The sequence below is a fragment of the Cnephaeus nilssonii genome (assembly GCF_951640355.1).
Source record: "Cnephaeus nilssonii genome assembly, chromosome: 4".
Classification (NCBI taxonomy): Eukaryota; Metazoa; Chordata; class Mammalia; order Chiroptera; family Vespertilionidae; genus Cnephaeus; species Cnephaeus nilssonii.
The window spans coordinates 100,223,704-100,249,798 of NC_137075.1; the positions used below are offsets into that span (position 1 = coordinate 100,223,704).

Consider the following 26,095-nt stretch of genomic DNA (forward strand, 5'->3'; position numbering starts at 1 on the left):
TCTATGATTCTGAGATCAATCAGATAGGTTAAATCACTATTAATATTTTAAAACTAGAAGCCCAGTGCACGAAATTCGTGCACTCGGGGCCGGGGGGGTGGGGGAGGCAGTGTCCCTCAGCTGGATTGTGAGAGGGCGCACAGGCCAGGCCGAGGGACCCCACTGGTGCATGATCAGGGCCAGGGAGGGACGCATGAAGTTGGCCAGCAGGGGAGGGACCACAGGAGGGCTCCAGGGCATGTCCGGCCCGTCTCACTCAGTCCTGATTGGCCAGATCCCAGCAACAAGCTAACGTACCGGTCAGAGCATCTGCCCCCTGGTGGTCATAGCGACTGGTCATAACAACTGGTCAACCAGTCAACTGTCTGCCCCCTGGTGGTCAGTTCACATCATAGTGAGCGGTTGAGCGGTCTTAGCATATCATTAGCATATTACACTTTGATTGGTTGAATGGATGACCGGATGATCAGACACTTAGCATGTTAGGCTTTTATTATATAGGATAAGAATTATAATGTGAAAATCTACACTTATGTTACATGTTATCAATTGCTGAAAAACAGGATTGGAAGAAGACAAAGAAAATTGGCCTAACAATAGTTCATGCAGAGTTAAAGACGTAGCGATCTAATTGCAATTTCAAAGAGTGATGAAAAGGGTTAAATGAATGAAACCCTGGATATTAGTATAAGTATAACAGACAATGGAATACTTTGTGGCTGTAAAAAACAAGGAGCTCTTACCCTTTGAGACAGCATGGATGGAACTGGAGACTACTATGGTAAGCAAAATAAGCCAGTCAGAGAAAGATAAATATCACAGGATCACACTTATATGTGGAATTCTAATGAACAAAATAAACTGATGAACAAAGTAAGTCCAGAGGTATGGATGCATGGAAGAGAAAAACAGCTTTAAATGTGGGGGGAGGAGGTAGGGGACAGGAAGAGATTAACCAAAGAACATATATGCATCTATACATAATCCATGGACATAGACAATAGCTTGGCGATGGCCTGGGGTGGGGTGGGGGTTGGGTAGAGGGGGGCAAAAATGGAGAAAATGGGAGACATTTGTAATACTCTTAAAAATAAAATTTTTTTACAAAATAGAAGTATAGCAGCTAGACCACAGGAAAGAATAATCTTATTGCCAGTGCTACTGGTCAAATCACATCCAAAACATATAATCAGTATAATTGCGAACCAGAAATGTCTTAATTTTATAAAATAAGTTATTTCTAATGTTTCTTCAAAAGCAAAAGTGGCATTGCACTGACAAGATCAATGGAGGCATCCAGGATCCTAAACCTGAAATGGGGTTAGGGTGAGAAGAGAGATGGACCGATGGTGAGTTTACATGTCGCCTTGGAAGGTGTTTTCAGATGAGAGTAACATTTAAACGGGTGGACTTTGGGTCAAGCAGATTGCCCTTCATAATGTAGGTGGACTTCACCCGATTTGTTAAAGGCCTGAGTAGAGAAAAACAAAGACCAGCCTCCGTGAGAAAAAGGGAATTCTCCAGCAGACTGAATTCAGCCTTCATCTGTTGCACCGACTCTCCTGGGCCTTCACCTGCTGGCCTCTGGACTAGACCTGCACCACCTGCACCACATGCACCACCTGCTCTTATGGGTCTAGAGAGAGCCAGCCACACTGCAGATGCTGGGATTCCAGGTTCCATAATGGGGCGAGCCAATTTCTTATCATTTATACATTTATAATAGATCTTTTAATTATATATTAATGTATTAATTAGTAAATATAGTAATAAAATATGTTATTAATCATATCTACACTAATAAAAGAGAAAGATGCAAATTGACCGTATCTTTGCGACACCCACCAGCCAATCAGGAGTGAGTATGCAAATTAACCTAACAAAGATGGTGATGACGCAGGCATTCTGTACCGCCACAGATGCTCTGGGCCTCTGGGCAGCGTGGGAAGGTGGAAAGGTGGCTCCGGCCGGAGCAAAGGTGGTGCCAGCAGTCAGGGGAAGGAAGGCCCTTTCTTGCACGAATCTTCATGCATCGGGCCTCTAGTTAAATATATAATTAAATATATATATCCTGTTGGTTCTGTTCTCTAGAGAACTCTAATACAGAAGTGCTTCCTGGAGAAAGTGATTCTAACTGAGGCTCTCACATAGAAATCAGGTCAGTAAAACGGGGGAGAGAAAGGAAGGCACTAACTAAAGAGTTTTAGGAAAAGGAAAACAACATAAGCACAGCCCCAAAGGGCAAGAATGTGTATGAGACACTCACAGATAAAGCCCAAGGCCTAAGCAAAGATACCAGGGACTGAGATTTTATCACAGTCTGTGTCTCATTCTGTGTCCTGAGAAAAGGGGAAATGAGCATTCCCAAGGAATACAATTTACATATCATCAAATTACTTCCCTTTTTTTTCTTTTTAGGACAGGCTTTTTCAAGAGACTTCTGGCATGTAATTAATCTCTCTTAGTTAATATTAACTATTGCTATTTAACTTGAGTCAGATCAAACTGGAAGATATCCAGCCATTTATGGTCATTCTGTGACACAAAAATCAGCTGAGCACTTTTTCCCACCACTCTCTCATAGACATGCATGTGAGGCAGGATTTAAATAGTGGCCAAATACATGAAAAATGATAAGTTTAAATGATTGGTACATAGACTTAATTATAAAACAGAAAAATAACACAGAAATACAGGCTTCTCTGGATCCCACATATAGTAGATACCTGGGATCCATCAGTTGACTTGAAAGTTGCATTTACCTGGAGTAATGTGAAGTCGTTTACCTGTATAAGATAAACCACTTCTCATGTGCTTATAATCTTCTTTGGGTATGGACATTAATTAGCCTCTTCAAATGGGCATGATTAGACTTATGACCAAATTGGCTTGGTGATGGTAAGTGATGTTTTACTCCTATTTTATCTCCATGCCTTGACTTTGGTATATATATTTGTTTCCTCATTATTATTACTCCATCGCCATGATGAAATTATTTGAAATCTTAACAGCTATACCTTTTCCATAAATGCAAATAAGTTTCTTGCTGTTTTTTTTTTAAATAGGTATACTATAGTAACCATTTTCCCCCCACCAACAAAAAAATCATTGATAGTTTCTGTAATTATGACCATATCCTAAAGACACTAAGCAGAAAGGTTAACCTCAGGTTATGTAAATTCCTCAGTAGCTTTATCTCTAAGAACTTTTCTAATAAACACAGCTATAATATGCTAAACTAATGATGATCACCCTTGTCATGTTGGTTAATAATGCACTGAGTGAAGGATTATCTTTTCTTAATATTTAATAACAGTAGGAACTAATTAATGTTCGCATCATGAAGAAACTCTACTTCTGAAACCTGCAGAAAATATTGTGGCAGTATAGGGAATACCAGTAAATCTATACTATAAAAAAGGTAATATGCTAATTAGACCAGGTCTACCTGACATCTCTGGTCATCCGGTCCTCCTTCCAGACAAAGCCAAGGTAGAGGCGGTTAGGGGAGATCAGGCTGGCAGGGAAGCAGTTAGGGGTGATCAGGCCGGCAGGGGAGGGCAGTTAGGGGTGATCAGGCCAGCAGGGGAGGGAGGTTAGGGGTGATCAGGCCAGCAGGCAGAGGGGTTAGGGGCAATCAGGCAGGCAGGCAGAGACAGTTAGGGGCGATCAGGCAGGCAGGCAGAGGGGTTGGGCCTAAACCAGCAGTCAGACATCCCACGAGGGGTCCCAGATTGGAGAGGGTGCAGGCCGGGCTGAGGGACCTGCTCCCCCCGCCCCCCCCACCCCCATCTCCACCCCCCCATGCACGAATTTCGTGCACTGGGCCTCTAGTACCAATAGAAGACTGTATTTCCTTCAAAACAGCTGTATACCATACTTGGAATGAAAAAGCTGTTTCTCATTATTTTCTTCCTAAGGCAGAAAAACAGAACATTGTCACTTTCAGAGAAGTAAACTAAGATGCCAGTCAGTATCAACAGTATACTTCTGACGCTTTCAAATGGTCCTGTGATAAAACTGGGGATCTTGCTAGAGAGTTGAGGAGTACACTAAGATAGGAAGGTGTTTTGTGTGGGGTTTTTTAAATATACTTTTATTGATTTCAGAGAGGAAGGGAGAGGGAGATAGAAACATCAATGATGAGAGAGAATCATTGATAGGCTGCCTCCTGCACACTCCACACTGGGGGATCAAGCCCACAACCCGGGCATGTGTCCTGACTGGGAATCGAACCGTGACCTCCTGGTTCATAGGTCGACGCTCAACCACTGAGCCATGCCGGCCGGGCAATAGGCGGGTGTTTGACAACAACAATTCCCCTGTATCTTTGGAAAACAGATCACGTTTTGGAAACTCTGAGCTCCAGTCATCCAAATCCCAAACCGACATATTCTCAGGTTACAGGTTCACGTGAGGATGACGATGGCCTGAGACGTGCCTTGACAAGCTGGCCAGGAATTCTGCGCTGATAAATTTCCCTTACCCTCCTGTGCTATGCAGCCTCCCAACCAAGCACATCATAAACCCTGTCTGGTTTCCTCACCCTTCTAACGATAGCCATATTTTCTTCCCCGTCGCCTCCAGTGCTTACAGCTATCCCAGCCAATGCAGTAATAAATGAATCAAAAAGGTTCTCAAAAATGAAGTGTTTTTTAAAAGGAGGGAGTAATCAACTGTGTCAAATACTTCAAATGCTATTGGTAGGACAAAAGCTACAAACCTAGAGGCTTTATTTATATATTGACAGACATACATCCATATATTACCCAAGAGTGAAGGAGCTCCTAAAACTGCCTTCAGATGACCTGGGGGTGTCTGGGAGGCTTCTTAAAATGTGATCATAACTTAGCAAGCTGAGACTTCCTTGACCAAGTGATAACGCCTAGACAAGGAGTCTGCAAATAGGTGAAGATGATTAGAATGAAACAGCAAAAGCGAAAGTCGAAGAGGCAGAAACACTGAGTGAGTCCGGTCCTCTCTGGGAGAAAGACACTAAATAAGGGCGCCGGACAGTAAGGATCTTCAGCCACGTCCTGCTTGGGGCAGGTTGCTAAACCGTCTGTACCAAAGCCTGGCCAACTCTGCCTACAATCCACTTCCCTTGGCTTTGATTTAACGCTCCAAACAATTATCTGGCTCCTAAAATTCAATTTCGTAGGTGCCTTGACACAAAACAGAGATGAACTGCAAAGGCAGACACAACCATTTCTGCCTGGGAAGCGACTCTCCTCCCTTTATAAATTAGGAAACTAGCATTGTGGTTTGGACATCAGACTTTGGAAAGCTTTGTTAGCTGAGCCAATTCCCCTAATTTATTAGTGTCCCGACAGAATGAAAATTCAAGCCTTGCAAAACCGTGGGCCCAGACGCTGCCCTCGCAGACTTCATTCAGGCGCAGCTGTCCCGAGCAGTCTGGGTCTCCCCACCTTTCTTCTCAAGCAACAACCAAGTTTATCTCCTGTCTAATGGCAAGCAACAACAATCACACCAGGTCCTGAAAGGACCTGCTTTACCAAGGAATGATGTGAATCAATGTTTTGCAAATGTGGCCCAAAGACCAAAAGATTAACACCTTCCAACATCCTATTTTAAAAACAAAGTATGTGGGGCACAATGAAAGAGTCCTGATAACATACCCTAGTAAATATGGTGTCCGCTGGAGGAGCCGGCTCCAGTGTGGGCAGAGATGGACCTTCCAGTCCTGTGTTCCATAAAGACATTCATCAGGAGCGCTACATTTTCAATAGACCCACAGATTTTGAGAACTTTCCGAGGGAGGACACGGTAAGAAGGCTTGGTTTTAATACTTAGGCTATTACTATGGCTTATCATACAGCTAAGAGTAGAGTTCTGAGGGAAAGATACCCACATAGGGTCTTTGAGAAAATTGCCACATTGATCTCTTCCATAACTAAGTCCGCTTAATTATTGTCTGTACTAACTATTTAGTAACAATAACAGGAGATAGGATGTGTCAAGGTGAAGTTTGGGCCCTGGAGTTAGACTTCATGGGTTTCATTTTTTGTTAATCAGCTTAACAATAACCCACAACCGTCTGACCAACTGGTTTCATTTTTTGGACCTGCCATTTTCCCAGAGCTTTGTGACCAGAAGAAGTTATTCAAGATCACTGCAAGCCATCACCTCGTAAGACGGGACTAATAATAGAGCCAGCTTTGTAGGGTGAAGTGTTACTTGCTGTTAACAATACATAAAGTGGAGATCTAAAAGAGCATATTTGTACCACATATTTCCTCCCAACTAGATGGTGAGCTTATTTCAGACAGGCACAGAACCTTAGATACTGTTATCCCACTGCCTGGCATGGTGGTAGGCACTTGCTAGTAATGCCCGACTTTGCAATAGTCCTTGACTATTTCCTTTGTGGCACATTATGATCTGTGCAGTTTTAAAAATTGTTCATTTCCCCCACAAATTTGAGGTAGACAAGGAGGTATTTTCATCTCTAATTTACTATTGGGAAAACAGAGACTCAGAATTAAATAACTTGTCTAAACTCATCCAGCTAAAAATACCCAGAGCCAACGTTTGTAGTCTGGTGGTTGTTATTTCAAATTCAGTGGCTGCCCTGTGTCACCTGAATATTTTTTAGGAACCGCCACTTAATATCGGTGGCCTATTTTGGCTGATTGATGGGAATAAAAGGCAGGGCGAGGTTCCCCTAGGGAGGTTCCCCTAGGAGGATGTGGGAAGCACGGAGGATATTTTCCTCATGGTGCTTCCTGGTGTTCTAGACACTCAGCTTCAGGCACCCTGTCTCTGGCATCCTGATGCAGCCAAGGACAGGCCACAGAGAGAGACTGACAGCAACAGCAGAGGCAGGTCCAAACTGGTCTCTGTTTATCCCTGCACACATGTGTGGCTGAGGTCAGTGAACAAGGACAAGCAGGGGAACAATGGTTGGGGGGAAAAATTATACCTAGTTTACTTTTCTCACTCCTAGGACATGAAAAATATTAATGCAATAATACACTGAGTGGCCAGATTATTATGATCTCTGAACGCATAATAATCTGGCCACTCAGTGTATATATATCTATATATCTATAAGTATAGATATATAGATATATAGATATATAGATATATAGATATATAGATATATAGATATATAGATATATAGATATATATATTAGAGGCCCGGTGCATGAATTCGTGCATGGGTGGGGTCTGGCCAGCCTGGCCAGGGGGAGGGAACATGGGCGGTTGGCCGGCCTGCCTGCTGGTCGAACTCCTGGTCAAGGGGACAATTTGCATATTAGCCTTTTATTATATAGGATATACACTGAGTGGCCAGATTATTATGCGTTCAGAGATCATAATAATCTGGCCACTCAGTGTATTTATAAGGAATGAACACTCCAGAGACCCAAAAGGACAAATGACATTTTAATGTGTGAACTGCCTGAAGATAAAACTACATGGCCAAGGGTAGACAATGCTTCCTGGATATAAGAACAAAGGCACATGCAACAAAAGTAAAAATAGTCAAATTGGACTTCATAAAACTTAAAACATCTTGTGCATCAAACGACAGTATCAACAGAGTAAAAAGTCAGCCACAGAATGAGAATATATTTGCAAATCATACAGATGATACTAGTAGATGATTATCCTGAACGCAGAGAGAATTCCCAAAACTCAGTAACAACAATAAAACCAAATTCAAAAAAGAACACAAAGAACTTAAGTAGACATTCCTCCAAAGAAGATAGACCGATGGCCAATAAGCACATGAAGAGATGGTCACCATCACTATTCATAAGGAGATACCACCTCCCAATTAGGATAGCAATTATAAAAAAATAAATAAGTAAAATAACGAGTGTTGGTGAGGATATGGAGAAACGGGAACCCTCGTGGTTCCCATCTTGTTGGTGGGAACGTAAAATGGAATGGCAACTATGGAAAATAGTATGGTGGTTCCTCAAAACATTAAAAATGGAATTACCATAGCATCCAGAAATTCCACTTCTGCATATGTACACAAAAGGATTGAAAGCAAAGTCTTGTTGGATGAATGGATAAGCAAAAAATGTGGTATATATATGATAGAACATCATTCAGCCTTAAAAAGAAAGAAAATTCTGACATATGCTACAACATGGGTGACCCTTGACATATGCTAAGTGAAGTAAACCAGTCACAAAAAGACATACACTGTAGGATTCCACTTAAACATGAGACCTAGAGTACAAATCACCGACGCAGCAAGTAGAATGGTGGTAGCCAGGGGCTGGGGAGAGGGAGCAAGGGGGTTATTTTTAATGGGTATAGAGTTTGGGTTTTTCAAGATGGAAAAGTTATGGAGATGGGAAGGTGGTGTCTGCAGAACTTTATTAATATATTTAATACCACTGAACTATACACTTAAAAATGGTTACGATAGTACATTTTATGTTATGTGTTTTTTACCATAAAAAAATTGACCCCCTCTCCCCCACAAAACTACATAGCCTAGGCATGTATATGGATTTCACTATGGGCTAACCTACCTCGTTAATTCTATAAGGAGCATAACAAAGTCACCTTGGGTTGCTGTTTTTTTCAAAGATTCACAACCTGGGTACAAATTATTACCACTGTGACTCACATGACCTTCAGGTATATTGGGGAAGAAAAAAGTCAAAAACTATTACCTTGGTAATATCCTAGGTAATATCGTTAGGGAAAAAAGTTGTTTTTTTAAAACTCAGCTTCCAAAATCCAGGAAGAGGAACCCCCAGAGCACTTACCATCCACACAGCAGAGAGGAGTGAGCATTAGACACATTGAGCAACTCCTGCCCATTAGAGGGCCGCAGGCTCGAGGCCAAGAGAGCAGAGCCACCATTCCAAACATTTCCCTGTTGTTTTTGTTATTTTTCCTGCAACTTGCTTTCTTTTGGACTCGAAAAGGGAAAACGTTCCCCCTTTGTTATTTCTCAAGGTTAGTTTTTTTCTAGATTGGGAAAAGAAACAAACTTGACTGTGATCGGATCTGTCATAATATTTCCATCACTCTTCCAACCCTGTTGGAATCATTTATTCCCCTCACTTTCAAGAAAACAGATGTTATTTTTCTAACTCTACAAGATAAAGGACATGTGTGTTGCGTGCATGGATGGGCACAGTGCATGCGTGCACAGGCACACACGCACACACACACACGCATCACAAACCAAATTCTACCGCTGAAATGTGACTTTCTTGACCCCTGATGTCACCATTTTCCTGAAAAAGCCCACTATCTTTAGCCCACCCTTCTTTTCACCTTGCTCATATGCCTCAAAAAAATATTTTTAAGGAAAAATAAATGAAATGTTTTTAGGAAGACTCAAGTACTTTTTCAGGATCCCAGAGAAGAAACACTACTTAGTTAATAAAGAATCTAGTTTTGACATTTTAAGATAATGTCTCTGGTGCCTTTGTCTTCTATGTTTCTCCCAGCCTTAAAGGATAGAAAAGGTTTAACATATGTGACAAAACAAAGGAACATAAATATGAATACACACACGAATAAAGCAAATGTAGAAAATTGGACATATTGTCTCTTTGGCTTTCCCAAACACTCTAAAAATAACTCACTGCAATACAAGGATGCCCATTGTCTTTTTTTGTCTAAAGTCAATAAAAATAAATCACATTTAGAAAATCAATCTTATCTCTACTATCTTTTAAAGCCAGCTAAAAATGGACTTACAAGTGGGTTGTTCTTAAAACTGTTTTAGCTGAGAGTAACTCAAGGAAAATAATAACTTTAAATGTATTGTTTGGAAGAAAAAACACACTGAGATAACTCATCAAGATATTTTCAATATGAATTTTTGAAGTAAATTAAAAGAGAAGGAAATTAAATGATGATTAGTAAACAACAGTCACACAGAAGATCAGGAACAGATTTTCTGATCTTCTATTTGCTCATCTATTGCATGAAATCCATCAAATTGTATTCAACAATGTTCTGTGTGTTCTGTTATATTCACTATTATATAAGCTCTATGAAGGCAGAGTTTCTGTTTCTTAGGTGTTTCCCCAGTACCTAAAATGAGTGGCACATAGTAGCTATTGAATAAATATTCCTATGTTCTGGGTAGATGGGCATTTATACTAGAGGACTCTTCAGGTCTTTTCCAGAATCAAAGATCTATATATATAAAACCCTAGTATGCAAATAGACCAAATGGCGGAAAAACCAAACAACCAGTTGCTATGACGTGCGCTGACCACCAGGGGGCGCACACGGAACATGGCGAGCATCAGCAGCAGGCGGCAGAGCACAGAACATGGTGGGCATTGGCTGCAGTGGGATGGTGGAGGTTAGCGGGGGGCACCAGACCAAGGCGGAGCACCAGTCGCTGTTATTGGGGCGAGCCTCTGGTGGTTACTGAAAATTATTTTCTCCCGTGCGTTGTGGTCCCGCCTGCCGGCGCTGGCCCCGCTTGCATCCGCTGCTGACACTGGAGCCGCCTCTTGCACCAGCTGCCGGTGCCTGGCGCCGGCCCCAATTGCTCTGCGCCGTCAGTGGGTGCTAGTGGCAGCTGCCAGCCCCGATTGCCCCTCAGGGCTTCTCCACCTCCCCCTGCTCCTGAGGGGTGATTGGGGCTGACAGCCACCACTCACACCCACTGCTGGCGCCTGGCACTGGTCCCGATCACTTGGTGCGTTCAGTGGGTGTGAGTGGTGGCTATCGGCCCCAATCGCCCCTGAGGGCTTCTCCACCTCTCCCTACTCCTGAGGGGCCATCGGGGCAGTAGCTGACGCTTGCACCCACTGATGGTACCGGCCCCAATCGCTCCACGCCATCAGCGGGTGCGAGTGGGGCAGGCGTTGTCAGTGCATGGGAGCAGCAGCGGCAGGAGCAAGGCTGTTGGCAGATGGGGGGGGGGGGGGGGGGAGCGGCGGGAGGGGCTGGGGGTGTGTGGAGGATGGGCCCCCCTTGTGCCCACCGCAGCCTCGCAGCCCACAGTTCCTTTCAAGGTGCACGAATTCATGCACTGGGCCCCTAGTTTTATTATAATAGACCAAACTAGTTTTTCTGATTTTCTATGAAGAAAGCAAAAATTGAGCATGCATTTTGATAAACAGCAGGGAGCAGGGAGAGAGAGAGGGAGAGGAGGAAGGATGGAGGAAAGGAGAGGGAATAATATAAGAATTTTGTATACATTCCTCTGAAGGGAAGCTCAATTATGACAAGGTGACTTATGTAAAAAAAAAAGTGTACAGTATCAGGAAGCTCATAGGCAACGCACTGAGAGTCACTGTACAACCGCACCCTTACCTTGCTACGTTTCCTCCTTAACTGTTCTCCATAAGCTTTCCTTCCTCTCACAGGCCTCTCTTCTTTCTGGTTGCCAATCTGTTCTTCTTCCCAGGGTCCCTTTTCATTATGAGTAAGAAAGCATTACTCAGCAACCCTCCTCACCTCCCTTATCTCCAGACTTGTCTAAAGGACGTCTTCAATGCTGAGGTGTGCACAGGGCTAGGCTTACCTCTTTCACAGCCTCTTCCCTGAAGCCCTTTCTTAACTTCTATCAGAAAAGGTCTCCAAAATTCTCATTCTGTCCTTCCAGATAGCATTGCCACCTAACAATCTTCTTTTCTACAGAAGTCTTAGGAATCCTGGTTAGGCTGCTAAGTAACTCAAATATAAGGTTATTCACATCTTACAGGAAATTTTCAAAGCTGGACACAATTTAAGTATCTTCCCAGTTTTATACGGGAATCAAACTTACCTGGCTCTCTGCAAAACACAAATATTTTAAATAAATTAATACAATTTTTGTGCTTGGTTATGATACCTATTAAGCTGTTAACATACAATTGAATATCTTAGCAATCTACAACATTTAGCACTAGTTAGGTTATCAACACTGCCCAGAATTTCAGAAAAAAATTTTTTCTAGGTCTATTTTTCCTAGGCCATGTCTCATAGTGTGAGGCTATCATATCTCTCTTTTCTACAATTAAGAAATACGTCAATGAGTTTTAAAAAGTAAATGTACTAATGATGTATAATCAACATTGTCTCTCTCAACAAGACATGGCCTTTACAACTTTACTGAACAATAAAACATGACTCAGTGTATTCATTCATTTCTTTGTTTATTCACTGTTATATCCCTAACACCCCATTCATTTAATTGCCTATCAGTTAAATGAATGAATAAAAAAAATATTTACTATGTACCTCTTATGTGCCAGATACTGTGCTACCCTCAGGAATGCTACAATATGGCCTAGCTTCCATGAATTGCAGTATAGGAGAGATGTTAGATAAAAGTTATGTAATGATTTAATTGCTATTATGATAAAAAGTTGTAAAGGAAAATAAACAATGAAAATAGAACTTTTCACTGCTAAGATGTAAAAAAAGACTTTCTAAGGAACAGACATTTCAGTTAGCATCTAAAAAAAGGCCAGAATTTAGGAACAGGAAGAATGAAGAGGAAAACTATTTCACACAGACAAAACATGTATAAGATCCTGAGGAAGCTAGGGGTGTATTGTCTTCCAAGAACTGAAGACACGTCTGGCTGATATGCCTCAGTGTTGGGGCAATAGCCTGTGGACTGAAGGGTCGCGGGTTTGATTCTGATCAACCAATGGATGTGTCTCTTTCACATCGATGTTTCTTTCTGTCTCTCCCCCTCACATCCAGTCTCTCTAAAAATCAATGGAGAAAATATCTTCAGATGAGGATTAACAACAACAACAAAAAAGAACTGCAGACAGACCAGAGGGAACAGTTTAAGATGGGACTGGAATGAAAAGCTGAGCTCAGGCCACGCTGGGGCCTTGTAGACCGCATTAAGGATTTTGGATTTCACACCAAATTGCAGCCAAAACAATCGTCATATTTACATTATATATATATATATATACACACACACACACACACACACACACACACACACACACACACACACATACTAGAGGCCTGGTGCACAGATTCGTACACCAGTGGGGTCCCTCAGCTTGGCCTGTGGGGATCAGGCTGAAACCAGCTCTCTGACATCCCCTGAGGGGTCCCGGATTGCGAGAGGGTGCAGGCCAGGTTGATGGACCCCATCAGTGCCGGGGAGGGACCCTGGAAGGGCTCCAGGGTGTGTCCAGCCCTTCTCACCCAGTCCCAATAGGCTGGACCCTAGCAGCAAGCTAACCGACTGGTCGGAGCATCTGCCCCCTGGTGGTCAGTGTGTGTCATAGCTACCGGTTGAAGGGTCATTTAGGCTTTTATGTATATAGATATATATATATTTTTTTTTACTTCAGAAAGGAAGGGAGAGGGAGAGGTAGAAACATCAATGATAGGAATCACTGATTAGCTGCCTCCTGCATGCCCCCTACTGGGGATTGAGCCTGCAACTCAGGCATGTACCCTGACCAGGAATTGAGCCGTGACCTCCTGGTTCATAGGTGATGCTCAAACACTAAGCCATGCCAGCTGGGCCATACTTGCATTTTAAAACTATCACTCTGGCTGCTGATGGAGATGGATTAGAGGGAAATAAGAGGGAAGCAGGAAGACCAGTGATGGGGAGAGTACAGCACTGTAGGTGGGAGATGATGTTGTCTCTGACTAGGGAAGTTACTGTGGCTTCTACTTAGGATGTACATTTCTAATAGGGTAACTGAGTGGGTTATGGGAGATGAGAGAAAGAGGGGTCCCAAAGTGACTCTGACCAACCAGGTGGGTGATGGTTGCCTTTACTTAGATGGGGAACAGTGAGGCCAGGTTTGTGGGGGGAGTGGGAAATCAAAAGTTTGGTGTGAGACATGTTCAAGAAATGATGTCCACATTACCCGAATGGAGCTCATCAGCAGGATTTGGGAAAGACACCAATTTACAGCCTTTAGCCAGTTAATAGCACTTGAAGCTATGGGGACAGATGAGATTGCTCAGAGATAATGAAGAGTGAGAAGAGAAGAAACATATATCTTTGAAATATCCAGAACTGCCATAATATGAAAAGTTGAAATTGACGGCAAATTTCTGAAATCCTTCGTAAGTAAGCAATTATTTGATTAAGCCATGGAAATTTCTGCTGGGAAATACAATATCAGCACATTAGTATCAGAGAAATTCACATACCTGAATTCACACAAAAGTTCAGTTTAGGTTATTTTCAGACCACAAGTACATACCATATGTTTAAAATCCCACTGATCCCTTCTCAACAGTCTGATAAGAGCTGGAATTAATACACTTCAGTGGTAATTTCTCTAGGCATTATGCTAAAAACATCATGCAAAAGTAAAGGAAAGCCAGATGGTGATGTGATGTTTTGACATGGGCTACAGGCATTTAGTTGTATTAATTTGCAAGCTTACAAGTAAACACACTGTTAGGAAATAGCGCTGTGCAAGCTGTCAGCTAGCAACATGGACCTGTCCATGGCTTCCTCTGGTTCCCTTCTCCTGATTATAAGTGAGCAAAGGTCAAGAAATACAAGTAAATACAAAGAGAAGTGATTTTTGCACAATATCTCACTGTTTATTACCAGCTTCTAATGTTTTTCTCATAACGTGAGTAGCTATTAACAGAAAAGTGTTTCTTTTTATATTTCCACATAAAGCTTCAAGGACACAACCAGAATACCTCTATTCAATACCTTTTCGCCTGAAAAAGTCTTAAGTATACACTAATTAAAATCTCTGGGATCTTAGTTATATCAATATTTCTCTAACTGAAAGGACTCTTAAATGAAAAGGTTTTCTTTTTATTGTTTTATTTACCTCAGATTCTAAGACATACAAGAAATTATTGTTTTCCCTCAAATTTATACAATATACACATATTGTAAAAATACTGAAAATTAAATAAAATAATTAAAAATTGAGTTAAATACATAACTACATGTGATAAATTTAGGAAGTGAAAGCAATAACAGAACACAAAAGAACTGCTTAAATAAAATCCTAAATTTCTTAAAACAACAAGATCTGTTATTCATTAGCTAAAAGACAATAACTTCCTTTTTTGGTGGCTATTAAAACCGTTGCATTTGCAGAGGACTTCTAGGGGAGTGAAGCTACTCTACATGATACTACAGTGATGAGTACATGTCATTATGCAAGTCAAAACTCACAGAACATACGGGAGTGAACCCTAATGTAAACCATGGACGTAGGGTGATAACGATGTGTCAGTACAGGTGCATCGGTTTTAACAGACGTCCCACTCTGGCGCAAGATGCTGTGCATATGTGGGAGCAGGAGTTGCAAGGGAAATCTCTGTACTTTCCTCTCAACTCTGGTGTGACCCTAAAACTGCTCTACAAAATAAAGTCTATTTAAAAAATATATTTTTTAGCCCCGACCAGTGTGGCTCAGTTGGTTGGAGCATCATCCTGTGTACCAAAGGGTTGTGGGTTCTACTCCTGGTCAGGGCACATACCCGGGTTGTGGGTTCAATCGGGTCAGGGCACGTACAGGAGGCAACCGATCAGTATTTTTCTCTCTCTCTCCCTCACCCTTCACCTCTCTCTAAAATCAATTTTTTAAAAAATGTTCCTCAGGTGAGGATTTTAAAAAATTATTTAAAAATTTTTCAAATAGTTGCCATTTGTCACAAAGATTCAAAAGACTACCGCACAAGGTGATTTATCTTAAAAGTCCATGTGAGTATTGATCAACATGCCACTTCTCACAAATCTAAAACATAAATATTTTAACATGCACAGAGACCTGACACCACCACTGCTGCTGTGCAAACTCTAAGCAGGAGGAGCAAAGGGCATGTAAAGTATGTACATCTTACAGTTCGAGGCGAGGTAATACCTAGGATAAGGGGAGTTGTGTTTCTTAGGGGAAATCTTAATAAGATACACAGAACATAAGAACTGGAATAAGGAGGGCATGCTTAAGCTATCGCAAAGTACACTTCTGGCCCAAAATATCACCATCTATCTCTTGGCATGTGTGGGACAAAGTAAGATAGAAAGAAAATGAAAGACCATGAACACAGAGCACTTGGTCTACTCATTAGCAAAAATAAAATAAAATTTTCCAAGATCAAGGACGGCCTTATTTATTTTTCCAAAGAGCTGTTCTTTTGGGCCAGTGTGCATGGCCAACTAAACTGAAATTATCCACACACACTGAGTTCTAATGAGTACCTGAGAGACACTGCAATAGAAAATATTTGTTACATGGTGTTAGCAGGTATGGTTATTTAAAAAAATGGGAAAATACTCTAATTTTGTGAATTATAGAAGTAATTTATATTTCAAAGAGCTAAAAACAAGTATGTGATTATCATAAAATACTGAATTTGCTATTTAAGTTCATTTAATTCTGCTAATTAGGACAGGCCATATGTATAATCTTATTTAAATTCCTAATAAAACAAGGAGTAAAATATTTGAGAGAGAGAAAAAGACAGCAAAATGTGTGCATACTGGGTTTCCAATTAATCTTTAACCTCTCTGGTGTTTTCATTATTCTTACCAAAATGTAGTTGTCTATATCTGACGTTTCTTGGAGACAAACTGGCAATGTGATACCTTATGGATAAGAAATGATAAACACAGGGCACAAACTTTCCCCAGGAGTTGAAGAAGAGCAATTCATTTTTGCTTTCTGGGCGAAAATATGTAGCAAAAGGTAAACAATAAAGTCAAAGTATAACCGGTAATGGTTAGCGCTGAAACAGTCAGTAGTAAAGTCTTCTAAATGTCTAATAGTCCTAACAAGAATGATATGGTAGATTTTGAATATCTAGGTAAACATTGAAAAAAACAACCCTATAAACATAATATGGCTGTAACTACCCATGGCTGATATCCTCGTTGGTTTTATAATTTATTTAGTTGCCCAAGTAATACAATCCTTTTATTTTATTGTCTACTTTGGCACAGTTTTTAAACATTTCCTTTACTTTGGATACCTGATGTAATTCATACCATGTTTTATCAAGTTTAATTTTCTAACAGATCCATTATATACTGTAATTATGACCTCCATAAAAGACTTAAATGTATTGATTTGCCTCTTCTCATTGGTAGCAAATTGAAATCTTAAGTCTTCTAAAACAATGTCAAATTCTTCACCAAGTAACGTGTAAAGTCTTCAAGATGGGTTTAATTTGTGCCACTGGATAACAACCTTTTCTGGATTTGTAATTGTCTCTTTCCACTGGTTTGCTGCTTCAATGTTATTACTGTCTTCACTTATCCAAATCTGTAAAGGAACAATACAACCATTTACCTAACACAATAACGATGAGTTCAGTCAATTACTCTTATTGATGAAAGACAATGGGAAATGTAGTTTACGTATTTTCAATTAAACATCTTTCCACTTTTCCAAAAGTTTTATTTCTCTCTTTGAAACTTAAATGTGAAAACATTTAACCAATTCATTCACTCTGAGGACTATTTTGTATGATCCAATTCAATTTAAAAGTTCAATGTGAGATATTACATAATAATTTTCCCCAAAATAATGAGTATCCTTTCTCATTCAATAAATCTAGGAGCTCAACTTAAAACTGATCCCAATCACTCAAAAAAATTTTTGTAAAGATTAACTCCAACTATTCTTGATTTAAATTAGATTGATAAGGAATGTGCATTTTCAAGCACTGTATATGTTATATAAAACTATAATTTTAAGTGAAATCTAATCATTAGTCATTCTTGATCTACCGTAAACAATTTCATAATAATCCACAGTAAACAGTACTCTTCACTTATGTAATTTCAGATAATAGATGCGATGAATTTGGGAAAACTGTAAAAAGCATTATGCAACGTCAAGATAGCACCACGGTGACCTATCATGGAGGTAAGGTGGGCAAGGAATGGAAAAACCTGAATTCTCACCTCAGCTCTACCACTAACAAATGCTGCTGCTTTGAAATTAACTTCTCTGAGACTCAGTTTCTAATTCTTTTAAATAAAGCAATTAGCGCAGGTCACCCACTGGTTTTGAAACATTTCCCTTTAATTTCATGATCTGAAGAACTTTCCTTCACATAAAATCTTACAAACAACCCTGATATAAAAACAGGTAATGTAAGAGCGCTTTGGTTGATACGGGAGTGGGTGATCTTGACTCCACGTTTGGCTACTCCATCATGGTGGCTCCCAAAACTACCGGAGAAGCTGCAGGGAACAGAGGGCCAGCAAGAACCTTTCCAGAATTATTATTCTTAACTAGAATCTCAACTGAGAAAGCAGAATTACCAAAAAGTTTTCTGAAAATCATCTGTCAAATAAATCTCCTATTCCTTTCCTACATGATAGTTGAAGCTTGATGATACAGGAAAACTTTAACTGAATTCACTTCATGGGTCTTAATGGCTTTGAGAAGTATGCTAGTTGTATGAATTCTTGAGTTTAAGCTTTTTGAATAAGAAAAAGTGAAGAACAAAACTATAATTTTTAAACAAATATTGTAGGTAAAATATATGAAGTAAATCAAAGAGTTAATATCAATCTTTGAAAATTCACATATAATTTTAGGATTTCATGTAGACTGCTAATCACATCTTGTCAAATGGAAGCTTTTAAATCAATAATATAGATTTTGGAATTTAAATGTGAGTCACATGATTGTAATTAAGGTAAAACACAATAGACAGCTCCCACTGATCCACTCAGAGTACGGTAAAGAACAAAAAGATAAAAGAAGACAAGTTCCTATAGGATTGGCAAGCGGGCAAATGCTATGTTGTTTTAGACAAGTTACTGAGAATTTTTAAATAGATTAACCCAGAAACCCATATTGACTATCTAAATATCACAACCACTATTAAATTTGATATTTTCTACAAGTTCAAATCTAACATATTTCAGTTAATAGCAGATAGAGGTAAACATTAAGTTGAACATGAAACAGAATAAAGTTGGATATATGAAGCCTTAAGAAATTTAATTACTTAAGTGTTCCCTCTTCATAAGGAATGAGCACTACTGAAAAACTCATCATTCTCATACTTTTTAAAGTTGAAAAGCTCAGGAAAATACTTATTCCCCCTCCCTTTAATAATGTAAATTTAGAAAAAAAGTCTTGTCTACACCAATAAAAGAGAAACATGCAAATTGACTGTACCTCCGCTACACCCACAAGCCACGCCCACCAGCCAATCAGCAAGTATGCAAATTAACCCAACCAAGATGGCTGCAGCCATGGAGCAAGCAGGAGGCTTGGGTTTTCCTGGCAATGGAGGAAGCCAAGCTTCCCACCCACCCTGGCCGGCCCTGGCCTCCGCTCAAGGCTACAAAGTTTCAATTATAGAAGATAAATAAATCCCAGATACCAGGGCCTCCGCTTGGGTCGCCGTCGGGCATGGCCGGCCTGCAAACCACCACAGGCTTCTCGACCAGGCTGCCCCATTCCCCAATGGAACCCCCACCCTGATCCGGGACACCCTTCAGGGCAAACCAGCCGGCCCCCACCCGTGCACCAGGCCTCTATCCTATCTAATAAAAGAGTAATATGCAAATTGACCACCACTCCAACACACAATATGGCTGCCCCCATGTGGACACAAGATGGCCGCCACAAGATGGCCAGCAGGGGAGGGCATTTGGGGGGGACCCAGCCTGCAGGAGAAGGCATTTGGGGGGGACCCAGCCTGCAGGGGAAGGCAGTTAGGGGTGACCAGGCCTGCAGGGGAGGGCAGTTGGGGCAATCAGGCCAGCCAGGGAGCAGTTAGGCATCGATCAGGCTGGCAGGGGAGTGGTTAGGGGGTGATCAGGCTGGTAGGCAGAAGCGGTTAGGGGCAATCAGGCAGAGGCAGGTGAGCGGTTGGGAGTCAGCACTCCTGGACTGTGATAGGATTGGGGCTAAACGGGCAGTTGGACATCCCTCAAGGGGTCCCAGATTGGAGAGGGTGCAGGCTGGGCTGAGGGACACACACCCCCATGCACGAATTTCATGCACCAGGCCTCTAGTATTAAGATAAGCCTGATTGTTCAGAAATTCCAACTACTTGTATTAAAGCAAAAATTGTGATAAAATTTAATTTTTGTGGCAACACTTAATTTTAATTTATGATGCTGAAGAATTATACTCTATTAAACTTCCATTTTATCCTATATTCCTTTTGTTAACCAACTGTTTAAATGCATAGAAAAGTGCAAGGCAAGAATTCAAGATAAAAACTCCTACTAACCTGCCCCACGAAGTGTCTTCTTCTTACAGAGCTTCGACTATAAAGCTTAACAAGAAAAACAATTCCCCTTTCATTCTGTATAAGTGGGAAAATCATAGTCTCTCCCCACTTTACTCTTCCGTTGGAGGCCTTCAGTAGGCGTGTCTTCTTCTTATAAATCAGCTCTCCTGAGCTGAACATTGCCACCTTCACAAAAAAACCTGGAACATAAGAAATTTTGATATATAAAATTGTATTTAAAACACCATATAAATATCTGTACCTATACGTTTGTTTTAAAAAATATAAAGAAGCCACTTTTCAAGATCTGATGAGCTATTGCCATAACAGGAAACATCTAGTAGAATCTGCCAGTGAAATCATCTTGGCCTTGTGCTTATATTAGAGAAGGTTCTTTAACTACCTTTACACAGTTATTGTTTTATTCAGATTTTCACTCTTCTTTGGGGAACTTGAACAATTTTCCTTAGAAAATAATTTATTTTACATAGATGTTCAAATGAATTGGTAATTATAAATGGTACTGTCTTGTTATTATTGAATCTGTTCTGAATTTGAAATTATATTCTCCTCCTTGTTTATGTTCTCTTTATTTGTTGCTTGATCCAACCTACCATAGGTTTGTCAATTTTAATGATCTTTTCAAAGAAAAAGCTTTCAGTTTTATCACTTATGTCTTTTGTTGTTGCCTCAACATTTATTATCAACTTCAACTTTGGCTCCAATTCCTTACTTCTTTCCTTGGTGTTTGCTGTTTTTCTAGCTTCGTGAGTTGAAGGCTTGGCTGTATTTTTTAGTCTCACTAGTTACAGTGGACATTCATTACTTTTGTCTGCTTCAGATATTTCCTCTTCTTCTAGTAGAAACAAGGAGTGCTCCTGCCCCACTCTTAGCCCTTTAGGTGGGACTGACCTCAACCTCCAGCTCTAGGGGCGGCCCTTTGAACCAGGCCTATGCACCCAAAGTATCAGAATCCCTGGCTGGGCCCAAAGGGTGGGAGGAAAACGTGTTTCAAGGGTTGTGTTTGACATTTTTGTGGTTGGTTTTTTTTTTTAATTAAGTTTCTCATTAGTGGAGTATCCAACAAAGCTTGCATAGGACAATTCATCTAGGCTGGAGAAACATCTGGCAGTCCTCTGGACACTCAAGTTACAGAAACTAATGAGCCAACTAAGGAATAGCCTCAAATGCAGAGGTCACAACTGGATAAGAATCAAGAGACCAGTGGATTCAGGTAGACACAAGGATTAAAATTTGAAACCCAATAAAGTGATTCTAAGTTATAAGGTAAGTATTCATGTTAAGTAATAAAAGTTACTAGAATTTTAATCTCCACTGTAGGAAATGTAGGGAAAAACCGATCTTTTGCTAGTATTGTCTTTAGATTCCACTTTGAACCACTATATACTTACTCAAAGTCAGTGGTGTTGATGAGCTTGGAAGGCACTGTGCCTCAAGAATTTGTAACTGAATCCTGCTGTTCACTGCTTGAAAACAAGTCCCCAACTCAAGTTCTGCATGGCACACCTGCATATCACAAAAGTGTCATTTGGTAATTAAGAATAAAGTTTTGGGATATTTCAAAAATTCAGAATTAAAGAGCTAAGATGAGTAATCTTATAATCACTGCTTTTTATTGACACACAGAAATATATGTCATAAGAGAAGGTTTAGACGTAAATGTCATGGGTTCTGTACATATGAGCTCTTCACTTTCATGGATTCTGAAACTGCAAGTTACAGCTACACACTGATTCTTCCAAGTCAGGGAGACCAAAAGACAATTCACATTAAAAACAACTTAAATCCCTAAGCAGTTTTACTAGAGATAATGTCAATGAAATAAACACTGAAAGAGCAAGCATATGTCCAAAAGACTTAAATGTAGTCATTTGAATTGTTTTTTTGAGAACATATGAAACATGATTTGAAAGTGCAATATATGAGAATCATCATTCTTTTTTTCTCAATGTAGAAATCAGAGTAGGTGCTAGCAAAATCAGAAGACAACGGATTGCTACAATGAAAAGATTTGTGGGTTGGGAGCTGAATTACTCTGCTGTATGGAAGCAAGCCAGAGAAGAGCGTTGGCAGGAAGGGAGCTAGTGAAAGTTATGAGGCAGTAAATAATAAGGAAAAGGTCAAAGAAAACCTGAGGCAAACAATAAGCGGGAGACGGAGAGAGGGGGGAAAGAAAAAATGTGCTCTTCAGTATTGCTGACTAACAGCAGAATAAAGCTGGTAACTTGTTTGTGAAACAGAACGCGGACCAGCCTACTTCTCTGGCTTCCAACATCCTTGGAGTGAAAAAAGAGAAACATAAAGCTGTCCAAACACAAAAACATTACTCTTCACATGTTGAAAAGAGAAGGTATGGAAATGAAGCGAGAACATAACGTTAAGAGATCTCACAGGGCTCAGCACAGACAGACACAAAAGTCTTTGCTAATATTAATTCCAACAAAGCTATAGCCCAGCTGAATGACGCTTGGTGATGAGCTTTCTAGTTGATCACCGCCCAGCAGTCCCAATAACTGGCTCTTGGCTCACTGAAAAAGGACCTCTCTATGTACATTCCGTTGGCTGAATCTTGGGCATTTTCTTGAAACACGATTCTGTGTTTTAGAAATTGGTAATGCCACGCCCTGGCCGGTGGTGCTCAGCCCTCGCACCAAAGGGTCACGGGTTTGATTCCCAGGCAAGGGCATCCACCTGGGTTGCAGGTTCTATCACTGGCTCTGGTTGGGGTGCCTCGGGGAGGCAACCAATCGCTGTGTGTCTCTCTCATATTGATGTTTCTCTCTCTGCCCCCAGCCCCCATTTCTCTCTAGAAATCAATGGAAAAAATATCCTCGGGTGAGCAACAACAAAAATAAATAAAAAGAAACTGGTCATGCCATAAGAAATTAAGACATAAACAGTGAAATGTGAATCACTTAAAAGCATAAACTCAACTGTTGAGAAGTTAAACTCCCCTGTGAAATGACTGAAGTGATGATAAAACTTGTCTATTTTGGCAAAAAGAAACACTGATTTTAATAAATAAGTGAATGTACTGCTTTTGCTTTCAATCAGAATAAAATTGGATTAATAAACCTTTTCACATGAACTAAATCTGTAGCCATACATAAAATAAAACCTTGGCTGATATAAGACCTCTGATATATAATTTGGTAGAAACAGAACCATAATCGTTCATCCAGATTCTCCAAGGCAGGTAAGATTCTAATGTCTCATTCCCCAGAAAATACCTTTGCTAGGTGGGTCTGATGTACTCTCCTAGTCTCACTAATTTAAGTTTTAATACATGAATTATCCATTTGAATATCTGTGCCTTCTATAAACCAGGGTTGCAGATTACTGTCTACGAAGCTAGTTTCAAAGATGCAAGTGATGAACTATCACAGCTATGAAACAAATGTATTTAAACATATTTTAACACAATAATCTAATTTTGCACTCTTTCATTCATCATTCATTCTTTCATATCTACCTACATACAAATATTCAATGCAAAGAACATGACAGGCTGTTGCTAAGAGCACTGTAAATTATAAAGAAAACAGATGAAAACTCAAGCCTTGTTTTGTTTAAAACAAGTAACTTAAATAATTCTTAGTTGTAATAAATGCTATAAAAAACACATTGGGGATGGAACAGAAAATAATATGCATGGAATAAAGAAATACAGATGTCTCTGGCCCCATCCCCCAAATATTCTGATTTAATTGGTTCAGGTGTGGGCATGTTTTTAAAGCTCCCTAGGTGATTCTAATGTGTACCCAGGGTTAAGAACCACTTTATGTCATCGTAAATATTTGTGAAAAGTAGGTGAAATATAAAACTTACATAAATTTAAAATCATATAAGGTTTGACCTTATAAAAGCTTATGGCTGATTTCTATAAATGTTATCCTGACATAGAAATTATATAATTAAATTATTAGGGATTTCTAAACACTCTAAGTGTCCAGCTGGCTAGTTGAGAGAAGCGAATGTCAAGTTTCAAAGATAATCAAGTTCTTTACAAAAAATACCAGCTGTAAGAACCTTGTTTCTGCCAAATTTATGGACAGATATATAGCTTACTCAGGATTAAAAACAACTTTCCCAATCTGTCTGAAGGCAGTCTCTGATGGAGCTTACAGTCTATGATTCTTTCCTGCTTTTCTTAAGTTATCAGCTTCTAAAAAATCTTTTTATAAAATTAATTGATAATTTAAAGTTACTCATACTTTAGGGTTTTTTATATATTATTGTCACTTACAGGAATTTTTGAAGGTGGTGCTATATCCAAAGAGTAATCCATTTCCTGTGTGCTAAGAGTTCTGAGTGACAGTGAGCATTCGCCAATGGTCTTCTTCCTGGGAGTCTGGGTTTGAACCTTAAATACAAGCCTTACACTTTGCAGACTTTGGAGTTTAATAGCAAACACAAAAGTTTCCATAAACTCAATTGTCTAAAAAAAAAAGAAAATATAAAGTATATGAATAAAAGGACTGAAAAAAGGGTGATATGCCAACATAACATAAATAAAAATAACACATTTTAATCTAGGAAAGGTAGATTTGATTTTTTACAACAATAAAAAGATATTTTTTAATGCAAACAAAAATGAGAATGACCATGACTTGTTTTTCCAGAATTTATCCTAGATACTGCCTTTCTTAATTTTCCCAAATCATCCTTTTAATTACTTAGTCAGGAATTCAGGTCAATATCAACACCAAGCATACCAGAATATATATATAGCTTTTCTCCTTTTTGAAAATGAGATTGTTTTTCATCTTTGGTTCTGGGGCAGCTTTCCTGCTATTTACAATTCTTCCACAGCAAGTAAGAGTGGTTTAAAAATCTCAGGTGAGCTCTCTCAGTACCCAAAATCTAACCGGTTCACATTACAAGACCTGAATTATTTCTTTAAGGGAGCGATTGTTTGTCTAATGATCTTCCCATCTATTGGGATCCAATTTCTCTTTTGGTAATGTTTGTTCCACTCTTTCCAATCTGAAAATCAATCTCCTTAACAGAGAAGACAAAGAAAAACGTGAATATTAAGTTCTACCTTCTCACATAAGCATTTACCCTATGCAGCAAGCCCGTGTTTTCCATGCTTGAAAAAATTTCAAATATTGTTTTGTTACTTTTCATATATATTTTTTTAATCTTTATTGTTGAGAGTATTACATATGCCCCCCATCAACCCCATCCAGCCCATTCCCAACCCCCACCCCAGACCCTCACCACCCCACTGTCTGTTGTCCATGGGTTATGCATATATGCATACAAGATCTGTGGTTGATTACCTCCACTTACTTTTAATATTTTTAAACCTTGTCTTACAATGGGCTAACATTTTCTTGACACTAGACTGTACACACTCCCTTCTTTCCATTTTAATGCATCCTTTTGAAAAAGGTTGTTTTTTCTTTTGAAAAGGCAAGGTATCTGGGCAACTAACAATGTATTTTATATAGTATGCTCAATTTTTCTCTTTTATTGTAATTTTTATGTTTGTGTAGATAGAATTGTGCTTCTTGAGAACCTCCGAACCACTTAAGCTTTCTTTCCCCCCCTAACTTTTCCTAAGTTTACTTCGTTTTATTTGAAAATTAAAAAGTGAAATAAGTGTCAGAATTATAGCCAGAGATAAGACATTTCCATTTAGACGTCCTATAATCTATATTTTCATAAAGGAATATCCTACTACATATACATCACTTTTAATTTCTGCCTTCTTGCTGAAACCGGTTTGGCTCAATGGATAGAGTCCATGCGGACTGAAAGGTTCCAGGTTCAATTCCGGTCAAGGGCATGTACATTGGCTGCGGGCACATCCCTGGTAGAGGGTGTGCAGGAGGCAGCTGGTCGATGATTCTCTCACCGATGTTTCTAGCTCTCTATCCCTCTCCCTTCCTCTCTGTAAAAAATCAATAAAATATATTAAAAAAATAAAATAAAATAATTTCTG

The 26,095-nt window shown here is 39.8% G+C and overlaps 1 protein-coding gene and 1 pseudogene across 5 annotated transcripts in view; one reads left to right on the forward strand and one right to left on the reverse strand.

Annotated features, from left to right (window-relative positions):
• The window catches only part of LOC307097890 (dCTP pyrophosphatase 1-like), a 447,295-nt pseudogene that overhangs the window by 238,405 nt on the left and 182,795 nt on the right, over positions 1-26,095 (forward strand). The gene's annotated exons all lie outside the window — the stretch shown is intronic.
• The window catches only part of TC2N (tandem C2 domains, nuclear), a 42,468-nt gene continuing 30,913 nt past the window's right edge, over positions 14,541-26,095 (reverse strand). For all 4 annotated transcript variants that reach the window (XM_079768106.1, XM_079768109.1, XM_079768108.1 and 1 more), the window contains 4 exons: positions 24,392-24,583; positions 21,537-21,651; positions 20,125-20,324; positions 14,541-17,183 (listed from right to left, as the gene is read on the reverse strand). In XM_079768106.1, the coding sequence (XP_079624232.1) occupies positions 17,073-17,183; positions 20,125-20,324; positions 21,537-21,651; positions 24,392-24,583 (618 nt within the window). In that variant the 3' untranslated portion in view covers positions 14,541-17,072. The remainder of the gene's footprint in view (positions 17,184-20,124; positions 20,325-21,536; positions 21,652-24,391; positions 24,584-26,095) is intronic.